The following is a 23650-nucleotide window of genomic DNA, read 5'->3' on the forward strand; positions in this document are numbered from 1 at the left end:
GGGGCATGTGGAAGGCATTCAGGCTTAATTCGGGGAACTGGAGCACAGAATCAGTTCCCTAAATCAAGAGCCCCTCACCAACATCAAGGAACCTTCCTTGAGGGGACAGGAGACCAGAGCAGCAGCATGAAGACAACAGATCAGTGATATGAACATTTGAAACGTCCGAGTCAAAAGACTCTAAACTACTAATGCAAGTGGATTTTAACCATAGACTGGCCAGCAGAACTGAGACTTCTATGAGGTATTAGAAAACTAAAAGTAACAGTAATTTAGTCACTAATAAAAAGATTTGAATAAACACGAAAAGGAAACTGCAAGTGAGAATTAACAAAAGGCAGTGCTAAACCTACAAGGGTCATACAGCACTAAACTTGAAAGTGTCTTACAGCATGTTGCGACCTCAGAAAAAAGAATGCCATGTTTATTGTGTGTGTTATATAATGTCGTGCTGAATAGGTAAAACTTGCTATTTTGGCTTAAATAGCTACGATCTTCTTGCCGAATAAGGCAAGCGAAAATCTGTGTATGCAATTATTTCGCAAGAGTTATTCTGTTTACTATTAAATTATTGTAAACTTATCTAGAACATATTTAGTTGGATTAGGCTAAATTAAATTGCGCTTGTTATAATAAGGTTAGGCAAGTTTTCTAAGGTTCTTTTGGTACAAAATTATTAATTTTTACATTAACATAAATGAAAAATATATTAAATGTATAAGAGAAAATTTTTAGAAAGGACTTAATTTTAAAAGAGTTCTTGCTAACTGACCAGTTTTACCTATTAGGCACGGCACACACACACACACACACACACACACACACACACACACATATATATATATATATATATATATATATATATATATATATATATATATATATATATATATATATATATATATATATATATGACTTTTCATATAATTTTATATTGCTGAGTGTTTCATTAATAGCTAAAACAAAAATTTCGTTTTCACATTATCATTTGACTTATGTTTTAGCTTATGTACATAGGTAGGATGTAACTACACCTCTCATTGTGCTTGTTGGTGGAGATTAGCTGCCAAGTACCTGATCGCTTGTTTCACAGTTAGTGCCAGGCTCCAGCTGGTACAAGTCACTCGACGTTGTATCTACCGGCCCTCCTCCTCCTCCCTCTCCCTCTCTCTCTCTCTCTCTCTGTTCTTGGTGGTGGTAACACCTTCATATGACTCTGCTTTGTCTATAATACTGTTCTCCTCAGACTGTTTTGGGGTACAGTATGTCTCCTTTGTTAAGCCAAGGCATATATCTCCTATCTCTGTACAACTCTTCACAGAGCATTATTTACACTTAGTGATATTTGACGTTTTCAGATGTCGAGTTGTGGAGATGCACACCGGGCCGCGGGGGCGCTGATCCCCGGAATATCCTCCGGGTAGACTCCAGGTATATCTCTGGTCCCGAGTTCAACCCTTCACCTACATTGTTTTGGCACCCACGCACTATCGTAGTCGGGAAATTGGAACTGATGACCTCGGTTTCAGTAATATGATAGTTTTATGTCAGTGTATCTGCTGAAGGTCCACATTATAATCAAAGAAAGCGCTAAACCAACAAGTGTCATGCAGCTGAAAGTCTACAGTTGAAGTCGTTTTGTTCTCCTTGATTCCTTGCCTGATGCTGTGCTGTTCACTACTGCTTAGAGCATTACTGCTGTTTGGTGAAGGGGTCGTCATATTGTTCAAACAAGCTGTTTTTTGACTGCCTTGATGGTACAGAAGTAAGCTTATCTAGGGATTTGTTGCTGTCAGTCATATTCTAAGCCAAGTCAGTCCGAGCACTTACACATACTTACTCTTGCACTTATTGAGTACATTTCGTCCTAGGAACTTACCAGACGGTACATTAAGAGTACAGTATCTTATCAAATGTGTCCATAGCACCATACAAGCGTTAAACCCACCATATGTGGGGTTAGTGCCTTTCCCTAAATATAACAAGTACTGTATATAGGGCAGTTCAGTTTGTAAAAAGATGTTCACGAGTGTGGACGGAGGACACAATGTGAACACCACAAAATAAAAATTAATGTATCAATGCTTCTGAATTCTTACCTAAGCATTAAATCAGTGTTAATCAAAACTAATGGCTAAACCCACCAGGGTTTTAAATATTTCCCCCTCAGGTGAGGTGCCTTGATGCTGGTGAAGGAGTCATGATCCAAGGAACTGAAACTTGTGCTCCCTCTCCTTGCAGTGAACCCAAATGACTCTCATTATCTCAGATGCCATACAACTCCTACGGGTTAAGCAATCCCCCATGAATGTACTATGACCAATGAAGAGTGTTATGCCTCAAATCTACACTTTTTTGGTGTGACACAGGCGAGGTAAACACAGCATCACCGACACTGGTGACCTGCAGCATCACAGACACACTGGAGACCTGTATCATCACTAACACTGGTGACCTGCAGCATCACCGACACACTGGTGACCTGCAGCATCACCGACACACTGGTGACCTGCAGCATCACCGACGCACTGGTGACCTGCAGCATCACGCTCGCCCTCTGATGTCACGTGAGGTCACAGGGTGAAACTCGTCAACCCCAGTTATCAGACGTCAAGAAATAGTTCGTCGACAAACGGAAAGTGAGGAAATAGAATGAGATGTTTACATAAACTAATAAGATGAAAACTAATTTATGATGGTTAACACAGCGGATGCAAGAATTACATCTCATCCCCTAAGCTTAAAATATGTAATCACTGGGTCAGCCAAGTTGTGATGATTATGCAGACGAGCTGCAAGCAGCAACAAGATTGGTCATGCAGTCACCAGGGAAACCTGACATCATTCTGGGCTGTAAGAGTTGAATAACTCTTGCAAACAATCACAGTTAACACAAACTAATTCAGTGTAAACTGTCATACAAAAATATATTTTCATTGCAATTAAAGAGAAAAACTGGAGTATTCTTGAATGTTTGGATCAATTTACCCAGAGCGTAATTCGTGCATATAAAAATGGATGGCAAACATGGAAAACAAATGTGTACCAATTTTTACTTTTCAGGAATCTCTTTGCATATTCATGGAGTGTTTTATATTTAAATAGCCGCAGCCATCTTTTCTGTGGCCCCTGAAGGCGCCTGCCTCCCCGACCCCCACCATACTAACCTACCTCTCAGCACAAGCCTAAATAATAGCTGCATTCATGCTCTTATTTTACAACCACTGTCCTACTCGCATAGTTTGTCTCGGATGTTTTGAGAAGTGGGAAACTGAAAGGATCAGAGAGAAATGCAGGGAGGGATGAGCGAAGGAGAGGAGGAAGTGAGGGGCAAGATTGCGCAAGGGTTAGTAGGGATGAGGCGCAGTCCAGAATTAAAATCTTCAGAGTTGATGCAATAAGTTATTTTCTGTTAAAAAAAACTGAGTCTGTCAAAGGTGGGACTTCCAGCGAGGTCAGTTAAGCTTACTATAAACACACACACAACCTATATCAGTATTATACTCAAAAGCGCTAAACCCACGGGGGTCATACAACGTGTGGGAATGAGACAATGAGGTTCGATCCAAGGGAAGGTCAAATTCCTTTTATCAAGAGCCCCTCACCAGCATCACTGAGCCTCCCTTGCGGAGTATACTGGTAGTATAACAAGTGTCGAAAGATATTGCAGTAATCCCTGCATGTTGACACCTAACCTCTGGTGTTAGTGATGCGTCTGGCGTAATAAGTAGTTCAGTGTTGAAGAAAAGACGTGTTGCACAACAAGTTTTTATTACCACAGTATTTTACTCTGCTATCGCTTTATCAAGTACCTTGAACTTGATGCAGCCATGGCAGACCCAAACATTGCCCTAATTAAAGCTTTATTTTTTACAATGTGTCTCTTCTTCAACAAAGTCAGCAGTGTGCCATATGGATCTTGAAGACTACAAGAGGTTACCTGGAGCCTGGTTACCTGGAGGTTATTCCGGGGATCAACGCCCCCGCGGCCCGGTCCATGACCAGGCCTCCCGATGGATCAGGGCCTGATCAACTAGGCTGTTACTGCTGGCCGCACGCAGTCCAACGTACGAGCCACAGCCCGGCTGATCCGGCACTGACTTTAGGTATCTGTCCAGCTCTCTCTTGAAGGCAGCCAGGGGTTTATTGGCAATTCCCCTAATGCTTGATGGGAGGCTGTTGAACAGTTTTGGGCCCCGGACACTTATGGTGTTTTCTCTTAGTGTACCAATGGCGCCCCTACTTTTTATTGGGGGCATTTTGCATCGCCTGCCCAGTCTTTTACTTTCGTAGGGAGTGATTTCTGTGTGCAGATTTGGGACCATTCCTTCCAAGATTTTCCAAGTGTAGATTATGATATATCTCTCCCTCCTGCGTTCCAACGAGTACAAGTCAAGTGCTTCCAAGCGTTCCCAGTAGTTAAGGTGCTTGACAGAACTTATACGTGCAGTAAAGGATCTCTGTACACTCTCTAGATCTGCGATTTCACCTGCTTTGAATGGAGATGTTAATGTACAGCAGTATTCCAGCCTAGAGAGAACAAGTGATTTGAAAAGGATCATCATGGGCTTGGCATCTCTCGTTTTGAAAGTTCTCATTATCCATCCTATCATTTTCTTTGCACGTGCGATCGTGGCACTGTTGTGATCCTTGAAGGTGAGATCCTCAGACATTACTACTCCCAGGTCCCTTACATTATTTTTCCGCTCTATTGTATGGCCGGAGTCAGTAGTATACTCTGTTCTAGTTATTATCTCCTCCAGTTCTCCATAACGGAGTAGTTGGAATTTGTCCTCATTGAACATCATATTGTTTACCGTTGCCCACTGGAAAACTTTGTTTGAGGTCTAAGATAAAAAGCAGGGAGTGGGGCAAGCAGCAACACTCAACGCAGGTACCGGAAACGACCAGTCTGGAAACATCACACTGCCAAGTAATTCAGCATACACAATATAAAAATACGGCTATGTTCTACGCGTGCTGTCGTTACGGTAAGCACTCTTATAAAGCTCTGACGTTATTTTTGTGAATGTAATTTAAAAAAGGGCATCTAAAACTGATTAGCATGTGCTGTGAAGGCCTTTCCAAACGCTATTTAATTTTGAAGGTATTTTTTTAATCGAATTTATAAAAAAAATCACTGAATAGTGGAGAATGAAACAGCTTGAAACCATGTTTGAGGCCCACTGGTGTGCCCGGGCTGGGAGAAATATGGCTTGTAAACAAGGCCGCCCAGCTTTAGTGGCATCTGTGGCCGAGTGGTGTAGAGCTTCACTTGGGAACCTTGCCACTCTTCCTAATGTGACTTCGAATCCTGGTGACTGCAATTATTCATTCTCTCTCTCTACATTATATATATATATATATATATATATATATATATATATATATATATATATATATATATATATATAACACATCGGCCTATTCCCACCAAGACAGGGTGGCCCGAAAAAGAAAAAACTTTCATCATTCACTCCATCACTGTCTTGCCAGAGGGGTGCTTTACAGTTTATAAAACTGAAACGTTAACATTATATATGATGCACTAGGCAGAAACAAGCGGGTATATACAGAGAAAGATCGCAGTCAGCAGGACTCGATATTGCTACCGAGACGGTCAAGATTCCCAGGCAGCGCTCTTATCCACTCAGCCACAAATGCCACATAAGCTGGGCAGCCTGAGAGGGGCTACAGCCGGTGACACACCCGCACTGCGCTACTCTGAGAAAACTTCCTCTCTTTCTGTTGCTGCCTTGCAACACTGCATAGCTCCTGATGATGCACTGGGAAGTGTGAAAGTACTTCAGCTAAAGTTTTCCACCCCCCGTGGCTTGTCTTGCACACACGCACACTATATATATATATATATATATATATATATATATATATATATATATATATATATATATATATATATATATTAGTCGTGCCGAATAGGTTAAACTCGCAATTTTGGCTTAAATAGCAACACTCTTCTTGCCAAACAAGGCAAGTGAAAATTTGTGTATGCATTAATTTCGCAAAAATCTTCCTGAACCTAACGAAAAAAAACATATTTCATTGTGTTTGTTTATTAAATTACTGTAAACTTATCTAAAACATATTTAGTTGGATTAGGCTAAATTAAATTGAGCTTGTTATCATAAGGTTAGGTAAGTTTTCTAAGGTTCTTTTGGTGAAAAATTATTAATTTCCGCATTAACATAAACCAAAAAAAAATATATCTTTAAACGTATAAGAGAGAATTTTAGAGTTATGAGTTCTTGCTAATTAACCAGTTTTACCTATTCGGCACGACACACACATTCTGAGCTTCACCTTCCTTCCCATCTGTGGGCTGGTGGTACTGCCTGTCCTTGGGGGGTGTCCGTTCACATGAGTCACACCAAGAACAAGAATTATCCCATGATTGTTGTTGTCCTTGTGCCCTCACTCCCACAATTTATATCGAATAACCGCCCACGAGGATACGTAATGTTACGTACTTATGTATTTGCGCTGGAGATGATCCAACTCCACGGGGCTCCAGCTCCTGTCCCTTTTAACCACTAATGGATTACTGTGATGCCTTTATATTAAAATATGCGCCCATACTGCACTGATCTTATAACTCCATGAAAATTTTCAGATTTAAATTGTGATTTTGTAAAGTTACCCTTCCCCAGCCTGGTACAATAGTAAATATCCGGATCCTGTCGAGCTTAAAGTGTTTGAAGTGTGGAGCCCATACTAGTACTGTATGGTTCAACAAGTAGGTGGTACATATCCTGAGTCACTCTTAAACTTTACCAAGGCTATTTTTGCGAAGTTTTACAACAGGAAAGTCTGTAGACGAAATGCACAACAAATACTTCCCATAATTTCCAGGCTGTGTCCTCTGAGGAGTGTTACTGAAGGAGAATACTAAGAAGCTGTGGTTGATGTGCGTGCAATGGGACTTCATCAAGCTCAGAGGTTGCAACTATATCCTGGACAACAAGAAAGCGGAACATTTTTTTCTGCTCCCAATACTACCCAAACCTTTTGTGTATACTTAAGTTTCAAACAGGCGGGAGGAGCGCCTTCAAGTCTTGAACATGTACTCATAGGAGCGGAGGATACATAATATATACCTGGAAAATACTCGAGGGCCTGGTCCCAAATCTGCACACTGCCGTGGAGACAATATGGGAACAATGTATCAACATCCGGGGTCCCAGACTATTCAACTTCTTACCAGAAGATATCAGAAACACTGCTGGGACAAGTGTAAAAGCCTTCAAGAGGAAACTGGACAAGTATCTTCACCAGGTGCCAGATCAACCAGGCTGTGGATATGTGGGGCAATGGGCCTCCAGCAGCAACAGCCTGGTTGATCAGGCAAGCACCAGACGAGCCTGGCCCATGGCCGGGCTCCCGAGAGTAGTCAAACTCTCGAAGCTCTTCAAATGTGTATCAAAGGTATATGTAAAACATCTGTGGCGACAGTCACTAACATCTTCCAACGCCCCCATTTTGATGGCACCCATCATATATATGATCCTGTTGTAAGCCTTAATTAACCCTACTGTATCAAGATGACAGGTAACTCTTCGTAGGTATTGGCGATTTATCACTTCATTGCCGTTAGTCTGATGAGCCAAAAATTTGTTAATTCACTCGAAGTTGATTAAATGGTTGTGTGAATTTCGGTGTTGAACACAGGCATTCCTTCAGTATCCTTGTCACTTCATCAGAGACTGCAGATGACGGGCATTAAACATCTTCAACACACCCAGAAAAGACACTGACGAGAAGAGATACATAGTCCTCCCCACCAACTCCATTGTCAAACACGTTTCCAACATTTTTTTCTAATACCTCATTCCAAGTATCTACCTCCACAACCACGACCATCAAGGACATTACCAGTAATAGACAGGACAAGCTTCCATCCTCTGCAGGGGTATACAAAATCCCTTGTAATGACTGCAGCAAATTATACGTGGGCAAAACATCAAGAGACCTCCAAACACGTATTTCAGAACATCAGTACGCAGGCAGATCTGACTATTCAAGGAATGCCTGTGTTCAACACTGAAATTCACACAACCATTTAATCAACTACAGCAATGCAAGACGTATCGCCAGAGAAGGCAACACTCGATACCTAAGAATCCTAGAATCATCACTTATTTCAATATCCAACAACTTCAACCAGTTCCATCAAACACCTTAACTACTGGGAGCGCCTGGAAGCACTTGACTTGTACTCACTAGAGCGCAGGCGAGACATTAAGTAAGTTTATTCAGGTATACACAAATACAGTTACATAGAATTATCATACATAGCAGCATATGTGTAGAGAACCTAGGATAACCCAAAAAAGTCAGAGTGACTTATTTCCTGGAAGATTCTGGAGGGACTGGTCCCTAATATGCGCACAGCAATCACTCCAAACGAAAGCAAAAGACTTAGCAGGCGATGCAACATACCCCCAGTGAAAAGTAGGGGCGTCACTGGTACACTAAGAGAAAACGCAGTAAGTGTCCGGGGCCCAAAACTGTTCAACAACCTCCCACCAGCAATAAGGGGCATTTCGGGAAGACCCCTGGTTGTCTTCAAGAGGGAGATGGACAGATACCTAAAGACGGTGCCGGATCAGCCGGGTTGTGGTTCGTACGTTGGATTGCGTGCGGCCAGCAGTAACAGCCTCGTTGATCAGGCCCTGATCCACCAGGCCTGGTCGTGGACCGGGCCGCGGGGGCGTTGATCCCCGGAATGCCATCCAGGTAAGACTCCAGGTAGAACAACGGCTTCTATAACATAGCTGAACCACTTGCCAAGAAACTTCTTCATCGCTATCGAACATAAGAATGGAGGAACACTGCAGAAGATCTACTCATATACTTATCCAATCTCTTTTGTCCAAGCTACCCAAGGTATCAGACTCTACAGCCCTACTTGGTAGACCGTCACATGCGGCATTCTCCACCTGACCTAGCATACCCAACCTGACTTCATCCTATACTCACGTACCTTCTACCCAGGTAGATCTGTTTGTGACTTGATAAAGTCCACTGTGTGACCGAAACGTTATCAATAAAGGATCACATTATACTGCATGTGTTTATATTTCCATTGTGTCGGTATTTTATACCATTTATTTCTATTGTCTGCTGTTGTGGGTCGAATCTTAGGGGAGAAGTTAAGGACCTTATAAATAGAAATTAACTACCTGAAGGACCTTATAAATAGAAATTAACTACCTGCGACTAGTTACGAGTCTTCCTACTCCAGCAGCATGGCCTGTGGCGAAGCTTTCTAGTGTTTTCCTGGTCAACCAGCTGTTGATGATCATAAGCGCTACAGAGAGCGAAACGTTGTCTCAGTTAAGGCCAGTTTTTGCACGTCTCTGAACCAGCATGTCACTTTTATCACTCGATTATGCGAAGTCCGGATGAACCGACTGAAACCATCCATTGCACCATAACCCAGGGTAGGATGCATTTTAAAACTTTCCAAATTCTGGGATTACTTATTAACATTCCTCGGGTTGCATACATTCTACCATTAACATCATTCGCACAAAAACCTAGAGACATTTTCATTCTTTACCAAAATATGATACTGTTATTATTGTTATGTATCACTGCTTGACTTTCTTGGCTTAAAACATGTTAACACTGATACTACCTTCCCTCTCCCCTGTCTAGAAACATCACAGGTATCCTCGCTATAAACATGACAGGTATTGAAGATTGAGACACTTATGCAGCATATGGGAATCTTTATTCAGGAAACGTTTCGCCACACAGTGGCTTCATCAGTCCAATACAAAGAGGAAGGCGTAAGGAGAGGAGGAGTATGAGGTAATCAGTCCCTCAGCCTGGAGTCGAGGTGTTCTACAAGACTGATGGACTGAACACATCGACTCCAGGCTGAGGGACTGATTACCTCATACTCCTCCTCTCCTTACGCCTTCCTCTTTGTATTGGACTGATGAAGCCACTGTGTGGCGAAACGTTTCCTGAATAAAGATTCCCATATGCTGCATAAGTGTCTCAATCTTCAACTTGTCGGTTTTTCAAACCATTCATCATGACAGGTATTCTTACCACACACATCATAGGTATGCCTACCATAAACATAACAAGTACCTTTACCATAAACATGACAGTTATCAATGCCATAAATATAACGTTCATCCTACCATAAATATGATAGTTATCCTTACAATTTATGATAGGTATCCTTACCATAAACACGATAGCTTTCCCTCCAGCCTCCACCAACATGACAGCTTTCCCTCCAATCTCCATTAACATGACAGCCTTCCCTCCCACCCCTATTTACATGGCAGCCTTCCCTCCCACCCCTACTAACATGACAGCCTTCCCTCCCACCCATAAATATGACAGCCTTCCCTCCCACTCCCCCGTTAACATGATAGCCTTCCCTCCCACCCCCATTAACATGACAGCCTTCCCTCCCACTTATGGTACATTAGCAAGAAAGCCTTCTACCCTACATTAATAAGCAACAGGACAGCCTTACCTCCCAGCTCCATTAACTGGCATGACAGCCTTCCCTTTTGCCTTCTTCGCACAATGTAACTTAAGTACACACATAACCTCCAACTTATTAAACCTGGTACAACCATAAGTCTGGAAGGGCTTACGTAGACTTGTGTCACAGCTGTTTATCTTCATGTTTAATAGGTCCACACATTAAACAAAAATATGTTTGCGTCTAACATATGCAACAGCAAATATATTTCCTCGTCAGTATGAAGTCTGTCCTCGCCACTCACCTCTTAACACTTACCAAAAAAAAAAAAGAAGCAAAAACGCTATTATTTATTATTACATTCACGTAAGGAGTTACACTTCTGTCATTCAGCGCTACAATATAAGCCTTAAAAGTTATGGCCTTTAAAAAAATTACCTCCATTTTTTTGTCTGTTGCACCTTGATCCAAAACCCTGCATTACCTGACATGGCAATAACAAGGTCGGGGTTTGCAATGAAAGCATGTGTGCCACTGATAATAATGTGTAGCTGCACAACTTCTTGGCCGAGTGGTCTGTCTCAAGTTATGGTACTTCTTCACCCCGGGAGAAAAGTGGTAACCTTTCTCAAGGACTAATATATCACGGTTTTTTGTCCTCTCTTCACACAATATCACATATCGAGAACTGTATTTAGTAATAGCTAAAATCTTGAGCAGCCAAACAATTGAAATAGCGAGGGAGTTGACATCCCTACACCCCAATATTTATCATTCTTTCACAAGACATTAATAACGTGAATCAAACTTTGTGGCATTAAGTGACAAGTTCACAAATGATGGTAAACATGGGGTGTAGCACTGATGACATCAGATACGTGAACATATCAAACACCTAGTTACAGCCTTAGTGTCTAGTTAATAATCGCATTGGGAAATGTTTTCAATACACATACTTGTCCCAGACTCTCACATCAAATCAAGCTAGCAAATTCATATCAGAGGTATCTGGGTTATTTCACGCTAGTTTTGTTACTCTATACCTACACAACACATGTTTCCTAGCTTATGGAACCGATGAAACCTGGTGATCCATCACGGATACCCACATCACTGCCACTGCCGATTACCCGAGGCAGTGAGGATTGAGAGACAAGCTCGCGCGCAAACATCCAAGTACCACAAGAGCTAGTAACACACTGAGAGCAGACTGGTTGTGTGCGTCCCGTGCTGCCTCCTAGCCAGCCCCAGCCTGAGACACCATGGGAGATGTCTGTTTTACTGGCTACTACTACCTTATCCCACCGCCTTCTCAGCGCATTACACTCACGCAACCGACATTTACACTAGCACCAACATAGTGTTTCTCAGCATGTGCTAAGGGGACCAAGGGAGGGATACCCAGAAGTCAAGCATGACATTAGTAGAGTGGTGTGTGTGTGTCCCTGCAGTGACGTCACAGTCCAGAGCACTGCACTTCTCACTGGGGTGTTTCCTCACACTCATCCAGCCCCCTTGTGCTACTCTTCACCAAAATATCCCATCCCCACCGTCATCAACCCAGATTAATTTGCCACGGAGTTCCATTAATAAAACTGGACAAAGGGGTGGGATGAGCGGAGTAGTGTGTGGGTGGTGACACCAGAGTGGCGGGAGGACCCAGTACCCAGATGAACTACATCCCGCCATCACCACCACCACTGTCTGTCCTCTCCTGCACCTCGCATTTCTCAGCCCCCAGCTGCTAATTTAAAGGTTAACTAATTCGGTTTCAATTCACGCCCAATCCTGAACTGCAGATATGTCAAGATGTCTGACAAACTTTTTTCCTAGCTATAGTAAGCGTTGCTCCAGCACCATCATCAGGAGATACAGTCATCCATCGGTGATTATTGCAGATTTGATAAATACTTAATCACAAGATAGTTTTCTCAATATTCAGAGGCAGACAGTAACAGTACCGTCTCCAGGATCCAATAGTTTACCTCCTAACTCAGTGGCAGAGCGTTCGGCTCAAAACCTGTACGACTATGATTCAATTCTGGTTGAGGTGAAACGTGTTTGCAAGTCTGCTAACACCTGCTGCCTATGCTCATCTAGCTGGAGTTTACTTGGAGAGGGTTTCATGGGTCAACACCCTCGCGGCTCGGTCTGAGACCAGGCCTCGTGGTGTATCAAGGTCTGATCAACCAGGCTGTTACTGCTGGCCGCACGCAAACTGACGTACGAACCACAGTCCGGTTGGTTAGGTACTGACTTTAGGTGCCTGTCCAGTGCCTTCTTGAAGACAGTCAGGGGTCTATTGGTAAACCCTCTTATGTATGCTGGGAGGCAGTTGAACAGTCTTGGGCCCTGGACACTTGTTGTGTTCCTAGCAGCAAATAGATGGCTAGGTAGATTGTTCTGGCTCACGTCCTACTGCTCTCGGTGTATGCACAGTAAAGAGATGCATACATCTCGGTGTCTACACACCTAAGGATCACACTGCATGGGGTAATTACATTTACCTTCCGGGGTTAATGATGCTAATGAAGACGTCGTCGTCTTTCTCTTCTTCAGGACCCGTCAGTTACCTTGGTCTCCAGGACACACCTTATGGCCAGAAATGCTGTGCATCCTATGGGCCTTCAGATTATATTGTTTGGTGTGTGCAGTGATTCTGAAATAAATTGTATTGTACTGATGGCGACCTCTGGCAGCAGCACCACTCCTCCCTCTCCACCCAGTGTCAAGAACATAGAGAGGGAAACAACCGAGAGGGGAAGGATATCGTGTCACAGATGAGGGCAGGCGGAGGAGGGAGGGTGGGAAGAGAGGATATCACATGGCAAATACTCTGACTACCCTGTAGTACCTCTCCCCACCCCACACGCTCGTCGAGTCCTTTGTCCAACAGCTCAACACAGTTAAGTGACTCTTACGGTGATCTCAAAAGACTTAACGGATACTTAAGGTGATCGGCCAGAGGATCTCCCACTTGAGGGCTCACTCCAGCGTTGCTGAGCACGAAGAAGAGAGGTTTTTCCATGACAAGGTACTCTACCTTGCGCCACTCACATGTCCCCTTGACAATCTCTGAACTCCGTCACAGCACCACAGGCAACGCTCAACACAACACACAATCACCAGCCCCAATGGAAGTAAGTCGCTTTGGCCCAGTGGCCTGGTAGCTAAAGCTCCCGCTTCACACACGGAGGGCCCGGGTTCGATTCCCGGCGGGTGGAAACATTTCGACACGTTTCCTTACACCTGTTGTCCTGTTCACCTAGCAGCAAATAGGTACCTGGGTGTTAGTCGACTGGTGTGGGTCGCATTCTGGGAGACAAGATTGAGGACCCCAATGGAAATAAGTTAGACAGTCCTCGATGACGCACTGACTTTCTTGAGTTATCCTGGGTGGCTAACCCTCCGGGGTTAAAAATCCGAACGAAATCTTATCTTATCCTGTCTGACTATTTTGGGGGGTTATCCTAGATAATTTACACTATGTATAAAAATGTAAGATTGTATCATAAATTGTACTACCTTATATTAATAACAGTGAAATACTGACTATCTGTATTACCACTCTTCACCTGTCTAAACTATAGTAGTCTATAAGTATTAGGTTAAGTCTGCCCTAAATGCCTCGGTATAATAGTGGTTTTCTTTGCTCCAATTATATTATATGTAAACACACACTGTAACCTTAGCAAAGAAATATTTTATTTTATTTTATTTTTAACTGCACTTATGTGTACCTGTGCCTAAATAAACTTGCACATCATCTATACCCAACACAGAACTACACTCAACAAGGCCTCACACATACAGAAGTAACTATGAAGAATAATAGTCACTATACCACGGCTGAAACAATTCATAACCCATGAAATGAAAATACAACCTGGACGACTTTTCGGTTCGTTTCAGACCATTTTCAAGCCGCGTCTCGAATTAATCACATTTTACAGCAGCCTGGGAGAAATAATATGAATAAATAATATGCGGAATTTCTTCCAGTCGACTCGGTGAGAAAAGATATATACCAATCACAGTTACCCTCCACCCGGAGGGCCCAAGAAAGAAGACAGAAGAAAGAAGATGAACGACACCCCCAACCCGGGGGCCACCGCCGGGTCACCATCTGGAGAAGACCCGGGCCGGAAGTACCGGCAAATCCCTAATGAATGAGTGACAAATCACTAAAAAAATGAACAGGATGAAAGACAAGCATTCCACAATCTGCGAAAGCAAAAGGATCAGGGGAGATACGAGGCTAACACTAAGATTTATTATCGCAGCAATGCATGGAAAAAAAACAGACTAATTGCATATACAGGAAATTGATGGCGGACAAAAATAGTTATACGAAATCCTTTGACGTTTCGCTCACACATCGGGCTTTATCAAGTCACAGTTACAAAAGCCTACCGTGTGGGGATAATTCATTAAAGCTGCATATAATTGTCTATCGTGTCGGTATCCCGTACCATTACCTACACAGGAAACAGACTTGGCTACTCATCAAATGTGTTTATATCTACTCTGTAGTATGGCGACCAAAAGTGAGCTGCATAATCTAAATTAAGGCCTTAAGTGTCGAGCTCATATTTCCCGATATACATTTTTTTAGCTATTTTTACGGACGTTTAGCCACTGCTATACTAATTTCAGATTTCAGAGTTTCACATTATTTATGATTAAGTTCTGTATTAGCTACAAGTGCTAAAACTATTTTTTTCCGCACTTTTCCACACCGAACTTCATCTGCCAATTTTCCGACCACCAAATTAGCCTATCTATGCCGTTTGATGTTCATGGTATTCTCCTGTGAATCTGCCACCCTATTTTTTCTATCACTTTTTATTCTCTCATGATCATTAATGCAGAATGTGAACATCTCAATAAGAAAATTTTGACTTCATAGACAAATATCAAAGGATGAGTTAAGCAGCAATGACCCCAGGATCATCCTCATTAATAACGAAAGAGGGTCAGTTCTCGAAATGATCACAATGAGCATGGAATATAAGTGTCACTGCTTTTTTGAATGCATACTCTTGCTGCCCGGCCAGATTAAACAGGCTTATGCTGCCATCAGGCCCACCTACTTATCACAACCTGGTTGATGAGGTATCTCTTGCAGGTAATTACTTAGTTTCACTGAAGATATCTACTGTTGTTCCTACACAATGCAGCTACAACCAGTTTTGTAGATATAAGTGGCAAAGCAGTTTCACCACACGTATGTATCCGTTTCTATAGCCTACTAATCAAATTCAATGACTGAGGCTGGGCTACTGGATTCTTCAGCGGAGGGTTACCAAGACCGAACACAACCATAAATTCTGCTGCCTAGCACTGTGAGGCCGGCCACCCTGCTAACATGATACACGCACACCCACACACGACGTAGAGCTTGAACTCATTGCAAGCCTTCTGGCCTGTTTGTTTCAGGGCTGGCTTGCCATGGATTGGAACCCCAACACTGTTCAATGAGCAGTTTACAATGATGCCGCCGCCAACAACACACCACCTTCCCTCCTACCAGCAAAATATAAGGAGACTCGCCAGCATCTGAATTTCCACGTGCACGGCCTCTGACTACCTAACAGTTTTCCAAAAAAAAAAAAAACGGCACTTTGTGATGTAACTGAATTCTGATTTGTAAAAACTTAAACGAATGAAGTTTCCTTTCAAGGTGGCACTATTTAATTTAATGTCCCCATCAAGGTAAAGTTGTCTACTCTCAGAAAAAGGGCCAACCCATTCACGGATCCTGGATTTAATAACAGACCAAATAAAAATACATGCATATATATACTTAGCGAGTACAAACACCTTACGAGTATTTATCCCCAAAGGTTGTGGATTTTTAGTTGATTATTTTTAACTTTTTTTAACCCCATTTTTCCGTGGTGTCCCATAGCTCGGTTGGTAGCGCACTCAACTCACACACTGAGGTCCGTGGTTCGAAACATTTGGGGGTGTTTCCTTAAGACACCTGCTGTCCCTGTTCACCTAGAAGTAAATATATACCTATGTGGTGTGGACTACATCCTGGGGGTAAAATTAACCTAATTTGCCCGAAATACTCTGTATAACAAGGGGCTTTCTATATAGTACGTCATTAATGTCAGCTAGACTTGTATACAATGTATCATGTACTTGTAGAAATAAAGATCATTATTTTTTTATAACACGTCAAGAAGAAACATTATCACGAAATTACTCGGGGGCAGACTGGGTAAAACCAGTAGACAATAAGCTACTCGGCATGGGAGGATCCAAAAGGGGGTGAAGCAAGGTACCCAAATAAGCCTCAGATTTTACAAAGCATTCTTACTGGCTGATATTTATAAAGGCGTGGAATGAGCTAGGAAACGATATATTGCAAGAGAAGTTGACAATAAATACGGTGAAGTAAAGAACAGATCTGAACCACGTCAGCTGATCAACAGAAGCATCCCAGGAACTAAAGCTCAACTCATGCAAGCTGAATTAGGCAAATGGGGGCAACCCCAAACATAAAACCATTTCGTAAATGCCCAGCGCACGATATACAAAGTTAAGAGTTACAATTCCATGGCTTCCTGCAATCTCGAGAAGAGCAACAATTGGAGGATTGCCTCAGCCACACACACCGGTCACAGACAATGGCCCTGGGTAAGCCACAGCAACACATGACCAAAACAATCCGGAACATCAGAGGAAGAGAGGCGAAGGAGCCGTGATAACAGCCTAAGAATAGACGAACAGGGAGAACATAACCCACTCAAAGAGCGAGAGGTGCACTCATTACCCCCGCCACATTTGACTTTCAATCGTAAAGTAACAAATTCAGTCCTAACAGCCGGTGGTGGTATGTAGTCTAGCCTATGGAGGAACTGACCACATACACAGTACTCCTCCCCCAGAAATGTGTGACGGATAGTAACACGCTCTATGATGGATCATTGTGTGTCTCGTCCGCTAATGGAGGAATTTATCACATAACACCAGTATTAGTTACGGGTAGCGGTGCGCTGCCTGTAGGGCTGCTATGATTATTATTTGCACTAAGCAAGTCAATATTGTAATTACACATTGTAAACTATGCAAGAATAAAATCCTTAATCCTTAATCACCTTTGAAAGGAGTATCCTGGAATTCCTTGGAACAATGGCCCTTCACCGGAATTAAGGCGCCCCTCCTGAAAAGCAAATTGTTCTGCAAGGGGGACGGGAGTGACCATGATGGGGTTTCCAAACGTATGTATCCTCAGGAGCAGCGCAACACGCAAGTTGGAAACATAACTGGCTCTCACTACACTATCCGGCTCAGCATATCCAACGCCATGCTAACCATACTGTCTTCACCAATAAAATTTAATATTTTATACTAAACATAATTAACACATAACCTATTTTAATACACTTTATATAAATTTTAGTTGCTGGACCCAAAAGGTCATCGAGCTCTTCAATAAAACATCTTACACACCTGCAACCACATATAAGTGAGTACACACATCATAGCGCCCTGCTTCCGTAGCTACAAATAATTAGGTGAACACTGACATGGATGCCGATACACGCACACCAGAGTGTACACATTCATGTGTACACCCGAGCTAAAACTCCCTTCACCACTCTAAATTAAAAAAAGTCTGCAGAAAACACTGTCTAGCTATACCGTACAATATAATCACTAGTTTCGAGCTTAAAAAAGAAACTTTACACAAATAACCTGCACACAGAAGAATGACTTATGACATTTCGATCCGACTTGGACCTTTAACTAGGCGTGACTAGTTAATGGTACAAGTAGGACCGAAACGTCCTAAGTCCCATTCTCTTATGTGCGGGTTATTTGTGTATTCTTCTACTCACGGTATTGTAGTTTTTTAAGAAACTTTATTTAACCTTAATAACTTTATTCCTCTGCAAATCGACAAAATACATCTTATATAACTATTATACAAAACATATTTTAGTGGTTTAATAATTTGTGTGAATTAAAACAGCAAATTTTATATTTAAAATATAGATTTTGCTGTATGAAATTTTATGCAATCTTGTAAATCAATTAAGTAAAACTATCATTAATTACCTCTGACTGATCTTAGTTTCCCGTGGGATAACACACTGGTCATGAATATGGAAGCATTAGCTGATAATTGATTGTAATTCCCTGTGGTGACAGTGGTAAGTATGGAGGCATCGGCTGATTTTTAATCATAATTTTTGTGTGGTAAAGAACAGGGTATGGTTGAGGCTTCAGCTGTTATGCCAACATGTAATGGTATGTCTCGCTCCAATGACATTATGTACCGAAATGAAGCCACAAACCTATTATATTGATCATTCACAGCAACTAGTGGTTGGGGCTCGATCCTCCGTCCATCAATCATGAGAGGCCCTATTCTCACGGCCAGCCTGTTAACTGATCTTACAGTGGGCATCTGTTTTTGTGAATGGTGTTTGTCGTCATTCATCCAGACACTACACCAACATCATTTTTGTCATTATGTACTTAATAAGAGCTCACTCAATCTTAGACAAAGTTTGCACCACTTTTGAGTGTTACTATACTTACAAAGTTTCCCGACTACCGTATTTTATCGTTAATGAGCAAATAAACAGCTCCTCCAGAAGATGCCTGATCAGCCAGATAGTGATGGCTATGTAGGCCTGCTGGTAATTCATAACAATAGCTATTCTGATCAGACACCATGAAAGCTAGTTTCAAGCAACAACTCTATGGGAGATATTTATAGAGAATGATTTATGCAATGAAAATTAACACACTTATACTAAACCAGTTTCAACTCAGATTGTGAATAAAAGGTAAGCCCTTATACTTTCTACCCGAAACTTGCTAGTCCATGAATGACGCACTTGCTTGGTCTCAAGCCAGCTCACTTGCCAGTGGCACAATAAATATATATATATATATATATATATATATATATATATATATATATATATATATATATATATATATATATATATATATATATATATATATTTAACAGCAGCCATCTCCCACCATGGCAGGGTGACCCCAAGAAAACAAGAAATGTAAAGTTTTCGTCTTTTTACATTTGGTAAATGTAGTCACCTCTTACGACACATGGCTTACGGAGAAAGGATTCTTCACTTCCCCATGGAGCAATATGCATATATTTTTAAACAAACCAGCCATCTCCCATCATGGTGGGGGGCCCCAAAAAGAAAAAAACACTTTCACCATCATTCACTCCATCACTGTCTTGAACAGTTCAAAACTGCTATATATATATATATATATATATATATATATATATATATATATATATATATATATATATATATATATATATATATATATATACAGTGGACCCCCGGTTAACAAACTTTTTTCATTCCAGTAGAATGTTCAGGTGCCAGTACTGACCGAATTTTTTCCCATAAGGAATATTGTGAAGTAGATTAGTCCATTTCAGACCCCCAAACATACACGTACAAACGCACTTACATAAATACACTTACATAATTGGTCGCATTTGGAGGTGATCGTTAAGCAGGGGTCCACTGTATATATATATATATATAGCTTATATAGCTTCCTTGGACGCTTCACTTTCATAGTTCCTTGATAATGTGAGTAGTCACGAAAGCGCTTGGAATTTCTCTATTCTTTCAGAGTGGTTGTTTTGCATTTTTTGAAATCACCTGTTTACTGTGATCTTATTGCATATATATATACAGTGGACCCCCGCATAACGATCACCTCCAAATGCGACCAATTATGTAAGTGTATTTATGTAAGTGCGTTTGTACGTGTATGTTTGGGGGTCTGAAATGGACTAATCTACTTCACAATATTCCTTATGGGAAAAAATTCGGTCAGTACTGGCACCTGAACATACTTCTGGAGTGAAAAAAGTTCGTTAACCGGGGGTCCACTGTATATATATATATATATATATATATCCTCTCCTTACAATGACAGAGTCCCATTCCTAAGACCATGTCAGTAAACGAATTCGTCACTAAGCAAGAAGTATACCATAATGGTAGTGGGTTTGTGTCAACCATCTTTGATATTGTTTTAATGTCACCTTTGCACCATTTATAACAGTTTTTGTATATATTTTTAAACGTTTATACAGTACTGTACTGTATATTATAATAGAATAAGAGGAAATCGGCTCCAATATACATTATGTATTTAGGTATGCATTCTGGTCAGAGAGCCCTTCATAAGTCTGAGTCACTGGTAAACAAGTACGCCGCTAAGTGAGGAGAGTCTGTATATATACATATATGTATATAAATTTAACCCGATGGCCATCTCCTCAGCGGGACAATCCTAAGAAAACATTCACAATCATTCATTCAACTGCAATTTTTCCAAAAATATGACAATCAGATTGCCCTCCAATGGCACCATCCCTATCCCTCCTTCAAAGTGCAGGTACTGCCCTTCCAGTGAAGAGCCTGCACAAACAGAACATAAATAGTAATAGCAGTATATCAAAGCTCAGTGGCCCAAGCCACTGTCCTGGCCCCTTTACTGTTCCATATCCTCATAACAGACATAAAAATCACTCGCTGCAGCTGCGTTTCATCATTTGCAGATATCAAAATATGCATGAAAATCACCTTAGTAGAGGACATAAAAAAATTGAAGGGAGAATATAAACAGTCTTCTAGTCTAGTAAACAGTGGATAATAACATAATGTTTAATACTGACAAGTTACAACTACTTAGAAATGGAATAAATGAATAACTTGAGAGACTGTATGCAAAATGCAAGATCACCAAATTGAACAAAAGGAACATGTGAAAGATCTAGGTGTAATGTAATCTGGCCTGCCTTTCAAAGAACCCAATAAGGTCAGTATCATAAAGCCAATTAAAATGACAGGGTGGATAATGTAAAATTTCAAAATAAGGGGAAAAATAGATACTGTGGGCATATTAAGAAAAAACTATCAACATCCACGGGCCCAAACTGTTTAACACTACCACAAGTTATCAGAAACTGTCGGAATAAGTGTAGAAGTTTTCAAGAGAGAAAATCGGACATGTACCTCTGCCAAGTACCAGATCATCCAGAATGTGATGGATAAATGGGCCAGTGAGCCAATAGCAGTTAACAGCCTATCTGATCAGGCAAGTACCAGACAAGCCTGGCTGCAAAAGTAGGGAAAACTCTGATAAGTCTTGAAAAGTACAGTATATCAAAGGTAAGGCCATAAACACAGTACCACTGTTAGTAGTATTTCTCTTACCCTTACAGTTTATATACTAGACTTTGAATTGCATATTAAAGTTCTGTAGCCCTAGTTTGAAATATGAAAAAATAATTACATAGTATATATATATTTGGTAAAATTTTTACTAAAAGTTCACCAATATATCCTACATTCCTAAAATAAAGCTACTCAACCACCAAGAGTCAAGTGTAACTTAAGCATTATTTGCAATACAGTATGCTGTATAGTTCCCAGGAAAGTAGTAAACCATCAATATAAAAGACCTCCATATAATGCACTTTGGGAATACATAAAAATTTGCTAGGCAAGTGGTTTCAGAAACAATGGGGGAAGGTCTGTTGTTTACATAATGTCAGTTATTGTGACTATCTCAACTGCTAAACAACCACCCACTCCCCCCTATTAGTCTATTATATCAAGGGTTTGTAGTATGACGTGGTGAGTGTTCAACTAGTCTTCCAAAACTCAAGCTATAGTATGTCAGTGGGGTTTCTAACTTAAAAAAATTCCAAACCATACCACGGGCGGGGATAGAACCCCGATCAGAGTCTCAAAACTCCAGACCGTCGCGTTTTGAAAGTTTTGAGACTCTCTGATCGCGGGTTCTATCCCTGCCCGTGGTATGGTTTGCTTGCAATCGTGTCATTACGATTTTGTGAGTCATAAAAAATTCCACTTTTACATGAAAAGCAAATTTTCATTAACATCTGCAGGTAGCTACTATAAAAGATATGTAAACATATTAGATTAAACACTGAGTTAGAACATTTATTGGATGAAAGAAAAGTTAATGTTAAAAATTGGAGCATCCCAAATGGTGATTAATGTTAGCCTAAAAGATTAACATCTGAAAACTTACCTGTCAAAGATCATACAAGATGTTGTAATCAAAGGAAAATATTAACTTACATATAAAGTATAATATATAACTAATGCCAATGACTATACCATACATGCTAATGGCTGTACCACAATAAGCACACTACTCATTTTATCAGTAAAGATAGGTAAAGTTAGATGTGGTTACTACAGTAGTGTACTTGAATTGGTGACTGCCTGTCAACAACAAGGGCCACTGACATTCATTTTTAAGGACCTAATGGAAATACAAGCAAGTCAAGCTGTTTGACTTTACTGAGTTATCCTGGGTTAAAATTACAGTACATAATATACCTTCACCTTACTTCAGTGAGAGACAGCCAGTGTGTTAAAAAAAATACGTACCACTGTCATACCAACATGAATAAAGCATTTATGTACCCAGAGATGCATTGTAAAAATTTATATTCTAAAATATTTCCTAAGTAATCCTTATCTAAAAGTTAAAGTATAGAGAAAAATAAATTACACAAGTATGTGTACTTCATCTGATTTCATTTTCAGTTTTATTGTATGTGAAAACACCTTCGACTGTCGATGCGACAAATTATATTTAAAGTGTTGTGTATACAGCAACATTAGGAGAAAAATAATAACACCAAATATGGCATATTTGCTGTTTGGAAGGACATCTACATTGTCACATCTGCATGCTTCTGGCAAGACAATGATAATGTGAATGATGGTGAAAGTGTCTTTTTCAGGTCACCCTGCCTTGGAGGGGAGACGGCCAGTGTTAAAAAAGAAAAATATACGTCTTATATGGCATTCTCTTTTTATCACCCGTTAGATTGTTTGGAGGGCACTACATACATGTACATATTACATGTTTATATGGTATCGTATAACCTGCAGTACAGGATGTACAGTAATGCATTTTTCACATGAAAGCAAATATCTTTGTAAAGTTGATGGTGCATAGTAACCAATCATGATTTTTTTAACCTAAAGTTCAGCTTAATTCAGGAAATTTGCAAATTATTTTACAGTATACCTGGAGGGTGTTTTGGAGGTCAACGCCCCCATGTCCCAGTCCATGACCAGGCCTCATAGCAGTAGATCAGGGCCTGAT

At 41.0% G+C, this 23650-nt stretch overlaps 1 protein-coding gene and 1 long non-coding RNA gene across 15 annotated transcripts in view; one reads left to right on the forward strand and one right to left on the reverse strand.

Moving 5' to 3' along the window:
* The window catches only part of LOC128695455 (uncharacterized), a 25241-nt gene extending 23037 nt beyond the window's left edge, over positions 1 to 2204 (forward strand). Inside the window, exon 3 of the long non-coding RNA XR_008407996.2 lies at positions 1359 to 2204. This is a non-coding gene — a long non-coding RNA (uncharacterized lncRNA). The remainder of the gene's footprint in view (positions 1 to 1358) is intronic.
* Positions 1 to 23650, reverse strand: part of trio (trio Rho guanine nucleotide exchange factor) — an 810995-nt gene that overhangs the window by 785357 nt on the left and 1988 nt on the right. For 4 of the 14 annotated variants that reach the window (XM_070095517.1, XM_070095524.1, XM_070095514.1 and 1 more), the window contains exon 1: positions 10910 to 11443. The exons of 1 other annotated variant lie outside the window; for it this stretch is intronic. In XM_070095517.1, the coding sequence (XP_069951618.1) occupies positions 10910 to 10997 (88 nt within the window). In that variant the 5' untranslated portion in view covers positions 10998 to 11443. Of the gene's footprint in view, positions 1 to 10909; positions 11444 to 11518; positions 11734 to 23650 lie in introns of those variants that run through there. 9 more of the 14 variants (XM_070095518.1, XM_070095528.1, XM_070095527.1 and 6 more) reach the window with 7 other exon arrangements.

Source organism: Cherax quadricarinatus, chromosome 50 (assembly GCF_038502225.1).
Source record: "Cherax quadricarinatus isolate ZL_2023a chromosome 50, ASM3850222v1, whole genome shotgun sequence".
Classification (NCBI taxonomy): Eukaryota; Metazoa; Arthropoda; class Malacostraca; order Decapoda; family Parastacidae; genus Cherax; species Cherax quadricarinatus.